General features: G+C 39.3%; 1 protein-coding gene across 1 annotated transcript; it reads left to right on the plus strand.

Annotated features, from left to right (window-relative positions):
- The first annotated feature begins 1,332 nt into the window (after positions 1–1,332).
- Positions 1,333–5,141, plus strand: LOC140838849 (oligopeptide transporter 3-like). Its single transcript, XM_073205450.1, has 6 exons — positions 1,333–1,888; positions 2,131–2,228; positions 2,706–3,275; positions 3,543–3,798; positions 3,885–4,067; positions 4,147–5,141. Exons 1-6 carry the CDS (start codon positions 1,391–1,393, stop codon positions 4,762–4,764), a joined length of 2,223 nt encoding a protein of 740 aa, XP_073061551.1. The 5' UTR covers positions 1,333–1,390; the 3' UTR covers positions 4,765–5,141.
- Positions 5,142–6,541: the final 1,400 nt, after the last annotated feature.

Raw genomic sequence — 6,541 nt, forward strand, 5'->3', positions numbered from 1 at the left:
ATATATATAAAAATAGAAGAGACACAAATTATATAATGATATTGAAATTAAAAAAAAAACGCTCAAGAACAATGGAATCAATGGTAAGAACCTTCCTAGCATAGACTAACCCATGATTATTCATGTTGTGATGTTAATCTAGAAAGGCACTAAGCATATTCCCACCAAACTACAAATTGATGAACCAAATTAGTTCCGTATTCGATATTAAACTATCTATTTTAGTAATTTGATTATCAATAATCTGTTAATTCGATTAAGGTGATTAAATTTTCGTGTTTGTTTTCAAAATTATACAAATAGAAGAAACCAAATTCTGTATTTTCAAAAACATAATATATATATATATATATATATATATATATATATATATATATATATATATATATATATATATATATATATATATATATATATATATATATATAGAGGGTTGTTACCCTGCACCCCAGGGGTGCAGGGTAACATGGGCGCCTGCACAGCTGGTGCTGTGCTGGCACCCAGTTGGATGCGCATAACGTAACAACGTTTAGCGACGGTTTCTGAGATTCCGTCGCTACTCGCGACGGTTTAAAATAATCCGTCGCTCCTAGCGACGGAGTCGTAAAACCGTCGCTAAACGTGGCGCCCAGCTGGCTCAGGCGCCCATGTTACCCTGCACTCCAGGGGTGCAGGGTAACAACCCTCATATATATATATATATATATATATATATATATATATATGTGTGTGTGTGTGTGTGTGTGTGTGTGTGTGTGTGTGTGTTGTCTCACTCACCATGTTCACCTTCATGTTCACATATATGATGATGATAAAAACTTGTGTGAAACGGTCTCACATGTCATATTTTGTAATACATATATTTTATTTGGGTCATCCATGAAAAATATTAATTTTTATGTTAAGAGTATTACTTTTTATTATGAATATCGGTAGAGTTTACTCGTCTCACAATTAAAGATTCGTGATATCGTCTTACTAAAGATCTACTGATAGATGATTGCTATCTTATAAGTTGACACGAGGAATAAAAAAGTTAAATTATAAAATTTGAAAATATTTTTTTTTCGAAATAAACATTGCACAATAATAAAATATTTTTGGATATGAGGAAAGTTTATTTAAAATAATAGTGATGCTAAACTTTTGAAAAGAAGTAAATTTATAATTTAAATAATTGAACATAAAATGAGATGTTCCCGTTTATTTTTATTTTCGGGGAATAAAACAAGAAAAACAAAAACGTGACCAAACAAGCCGCAAGGATTTCACCAATAAAGTCACTTTCTAATTCACCTCTTCTTCTTCCACACTCTCTATATATACATACATGTAAGCAGAGCAGTCTATTATTACTTCTAAGTTTAAGCTCTCACCAACAGTAGCATTAATGTTATCCAACTCCGCCACCGCCAAACCTGCCGCCAACGGTGAGGATGCGGCCGAAGAGAGATGCTCCGTGGAGGAGGTGGCGCTGGTGGTGCCGGAGACCGACGACCCCACGCTCCCCGTCATGACATTCCGTGCATGGGTCCTGGGGATAACCTTGTGCACGATCTTGATTTTCTTCAACACATTCTTCATATACAGGACGCAACCCTTGACTATCTCCGCTATACTCATGCAAATAATGGCGCTGCCCCTCGGCAAATTCATGGCGGCGACGCTGCCGAAGAGAACTTTCACGGTGTTCGGGAGGTGGAGCTTCAGTCTTAACCCGGGGCCATTTAATATAAAGGAGCACGTGATCATCACGGTTATGGCCAATTGCGGGGTGTCGTATGGCGGCGGCGATGCGTACTCCATTGGTGCCATAACTGTGATGAAGACTTACTATAAGCAGAGCTTGAGTTTTATATGCGCTCTTTTAATTGTCTTGACAACTCAGGTGCGCTTGAAATGTTTTTCTCTACCTGTGGCTCCAATCTTGTTCTTGATGTCTGTTTCTTCTCATTCTTGTAAACTTTAAGGAAAAATCATAAACAAGATGTAAGAAAATTGGTCTAAATCTCTGTCATTGTGTGGTAAGAGATCACCGATAACGCTTTGGTCTTTTTCTTATGGCTCGAACCCAAGATCTTTAAGTCCTGGTCAAGCTTCGCAGTTTACCCTGTAATCTGTTGTTCGCAGATTGTGGGATATGGATGGGCTGGAATGTTGAGAAAATACTTGGTTGATCCAGTTGAGATGTGGTGGCCATCCAATCTTGCTCAAGTTTCTCTCTTTAGGTTTGCTTTTTTATTTTATTTTGATCTCTTTGGATAATAAAGTGTCTCATTGTGATGATATAATGCTGTTATTTGAAACGCGATGCATTCACATAAAATGATTCAAACTTTATATGCAACTTTTCTTGATCAAAGTTTTTGTGGATCATCTCGAGAATTAGGCATATGAAATTTATAGTTTTAGAAAAACTAGATATAAATTTTTTATTAGAGGCCTGATCAAGACCTCATCCAGCTGTAGGACCATGCTGAGCATTACCTTTATAAAACCACTGAACCAAGTGGACGATATTCCCCTTGAAAAGTTATGATCAAGGAGTGGAAAATCAGTTCCAAATTCTCCGACTGTTCCATTCCAAAACTAAAGATTACAGTGAAGATTACTCATCAATTAGTAGTAAACTTTTTACATGGTAATCCACATAGAATCAAATACTAATTATGCTGAAAATTGTGTTGTCACGTAACCTTTTGCAGGGCACTTCACGAAAAGGAACCCAAGTCAACAGACATGACAAGAATGAAATTTTTCCTCGTATTCATGGCTGCCAGTTTTGCCTATTACTTATTCCCTGGATACCTGTTCCAAATTTTAACCTTTTTCTCGTGGGTATGTTGGGTGTGGCCTCATAGTATCACAGCCCAGCAAATCGGTTCGGGATACCACGGTCTCGGTGTTGGTGCTTTCACCCTCGATTGGGCCGGCATTTCTGCTTACCATGGCAGCCCTTTGGTGACACCCTTTTATTCGATTCTGAATGTTATGGCTGGATTCGTCATGTTTATATACATCATTGTCCCTCTATGCTACTGGAAGTTCAATACTTTTGATGCTCGGAAATTTCCCATCTTCTCAAACCAGCTGTTTACTTCTAGTGGACAGAAATATGATACTACCAAGATTTTAACCCCACAATATGAGCTTAATGCTGCTGCTTATGGTAACTATAGCAAACTCTACCTTAGCCCGCTTTTCGCCCTCTCCATTGGATCAGGGTTCGCAAGATTTACAGCAACTCTCACTCATGTGGCCTTGTTTCATGGCAGGTAATTAGCTACTTCGGAAATTTACTACGATCAAGTTCAGATATGAAAGAATTTAATTAAAAAAAACGTAGAAGCAGCTTTAAGAATAAGAATATGGTACTGTAAAAATATGTTTATTTTTTTGAAAAAGAAGGCAAGCAAAAACGTAAAAATCACATTTTCTGGCTTTTTGTACTTGTGTTTTCCTTAAGCGCTTTGTAAGTATCCCAAAGAACTTCATATCGTTCGAAACTTATTGGACTGCCATTCATGATATATATTGTGCAGTGATATATGGAGGCAGAGCAAATCTGCTGTAACGAACATTAAACTAGATGTACATTCGAGATTGATGAAAAGATACAAGCAAGTTCCTCAATGGTGGTACCTGGTTTTATTACTCGTAAGCATGGGGTTGTCCCTGATGATGTCCTTTGTTTGGAAAGATGACGTGCAGCTTCCATGGTGGGGGCTGATATTTGCATTCTGTTTGGCTTGGGTCGTAACTCTTCCGATTGGAGTCATTCAAGCCACTACCAACCAGGTAATAAACGACTCGTTTTGCCTTGTATATCGTAACCTTGGTTTTGGAGGAAACTGAGTTCATATTCTTGGTGAAAAACCATGCAGCAACCAGGATATGACATAATTGCGCAGTTCATAATTGGCTTCATACTCCCAGGAAAACCCATTGCGAACCTGCTTTTCAAGATTTACGGGAGAATCAGCACAATACATGCTCTGTCTTTTCTAGCCGATCTCAAACTCGGGCACTACATGAAAATCCCTCCTCGATGCATGTATACAGCTCAGGTTTACACACAAGAACTCGTTTCACTTCTCGAATTCGATATAATTTGTTTCTTTCATAACACATTTTCCTCTTTCCCAGCTGGTAGGAACTCTAGTTTCTGGTGTAGTGAACCTTGGAGTCGCGTGGTGGATGATGGAAAGCATCGAGAACATCTGTGATGTCGAGGCTTTACATCCCGAGAGCCCCTGGACGTGTCCCAAATTTCGAGTCACATTTGATGCATCAGTGATTTGGGGTCTAATAGGACCCGAAAGGCTCTTTGGAGTGGGAGGAATGTACCGAAACTTGGTCTGGCTATTCCTCATAGGAGCCTTGTTGCCACTTCCTGTTTGGATACTGAGCAGAATTTTCCCAGAAAAGAAATGGATTCCCTTGATCAACATACCTGTTATATCTTACGGGTTCGCTGGAATGCCACCAGCAACTCCGACGAATATAGCTAGCTGGATCATGACCGGAACCATATTCAACTACTTTGTGTTCAAGTACAGGAAAGAATGGTGGCAGAAGTATAATTACGTGTTATCTGCTGCATTGGATGCTGGAACAGCTTTCATGGGTGTTCTGTTGTTTTTTGCCCTTCAGAATGAGGGAAAGATTGTGAAATGGTGGGGATCCAGTCCAGATCATTGCCCTTTGGCTACATGTCCCACTGCACCTGGAATCGTGGTTAAAGGGTGCCCAGTTTTCAGATAAAAAAAAAAAGGCGTGTTTGAAGGATAAGGCTTTTTCAAAGACAGCCTCGCCTCCGATCTTCAAATATACCAGGTTGCTAGTCATCTGCGACCGGGACGGCATGTATTTGGTGTGAAAGATGAAGGAGATGCTAAAACTTGTTGTACAAAAGCTTGACTCAGTTTTAAATAACCATTCGCTTTGCTGACAACATTCTAAAATTACTGATAAGATATGAAAAAAACAAATGCATTTGTAAAAGAAATATATATCATGTGTTCCATTGAGATTAATGATAAAGATACAGGCACATCATGTAAGGAAAACAGTACATTATACTATTACATGTTCATGTAATGATTCTTGACTAGATGAGAATTGGAGGAAACATTTGGTTCCTTTGCAGCCTCTTATCATTCAAGTCAACTACAGCAAATTTAGAAAAAAATTGTAATTTTAGTAATGTAAGTTGATATATTTTGAATTTTACTGATATAATTTTTCAAAGTTTGGTTTTAACTTTACAAAGTTTGGTTTTCATCCCATAAGTTAAGTCAACTGCCGTAAAGAAGGAAAAAGCACTCTTGACTGAAAATAAAAGTCCCTGACCTGGTGCTGACTTTAAATACCTTAAAATTCTTACTGTTGCCTCCATGTGAGAGACCTTAGGATGATTCATAAATTGGCTCAGTGTTTGCATTGCAGAGCAAATATCTGCCTAGTCACAGTGAGATATATGAGCCTACCAATCAATCTACGAAATGCCCCTGGATCGTGGGAATTTTCTTTCCCTGCACTCCCCTCGTATTCTTTTGTTGTAAACTTGACATTATGCTCCATTGGCGTTTCATACACTTCAACACCAGATAATCCCATGTCCGACATTAATCCCGGTACTAATTCAAGTGTGTATATCCTTTGGTACAAGCGTATTCCATGGCTTGATCTTGTTATTTCTATCCCCATAAAATATTCCAAAGTTCCCAAGTCTTTGATCTTAATATATTGAGTGCAGATGCTACTACTGGGCCTTGATCATTGACTAGTAGGCCCACTTTGTATAATTTCGAAGTGTTGAAAAGTAACTCATGTTTTATGTCTCTCGGGCTTAGAATAAGGTGTCGGGCCTCATACCTCCCGAGCTTAAAATAAGGTGTCCGAGTCTCATATCTCCCGGGCTTAGATAACGTGTCGGAGAATCTTGTCTCCCAGGAATAGATAAAGTGTCAGAGTCTCATCCCTCCCGAGTTCAAAGTAAGGTGTCAGTACTTCATGCCTCCCGGGCTTAGATAAAGTGTCGGGGCCTCATGTTTTCTGAGCTTAGAATAAGGTGTCGAAACCTCATGTCACCCGGGTTTAGATAAAGTGTCGGGGCCTCATCACTAATGGACTTAGGTGTTAGGACCTCATACTTCTCGAACGTATAATAGGGTGTCAGGGCCTTATGTCTCTCGAGCTCAGATTAAGTGTCAGAGCCTCATTTTACCCGGGATTAGATAAAGTTTCGGGGCCTCATCACTCCCGGGCTTAGTTAAAGAGTTGGGGCCTCATATCTCTTGGGTTTAGATAAAATGACTGAGCTTCATACCTCCCGGGCTTAGAATAAGATGTCGAGACCTCATACCTCCTGGACTTAGAATAAGGTGTCATTACCTCATATCTCTCGGACTTAGAATATGGTTCCGGGGCCTCATATCTCCTGAACTTAGATAAAATATCGGTGCCTAATGTCTCCCGAGATTATATAAAGTGTCGGGGCCTCATCTCTGCGAGCTTAGAATAAGGTGTCGAAGCCTCA

The sequence above is a fragment of the Primulina eburnea genome, chromosome 8 (assembly GCF_022965805.1).
Source record: "Primulina eburnea isolate SZY01 chromosome 8, ASM2296580v1, whole genome shotgun sequence".
In the NCBI taxonomy this organism is placed as follows: domain Eukaryota; kingdom Viridiplantae; phylum Streptophyta; class Magnoliopsida; order Lamiales; family Gesneriaceae; genus Primulina; species Primulina eburnea.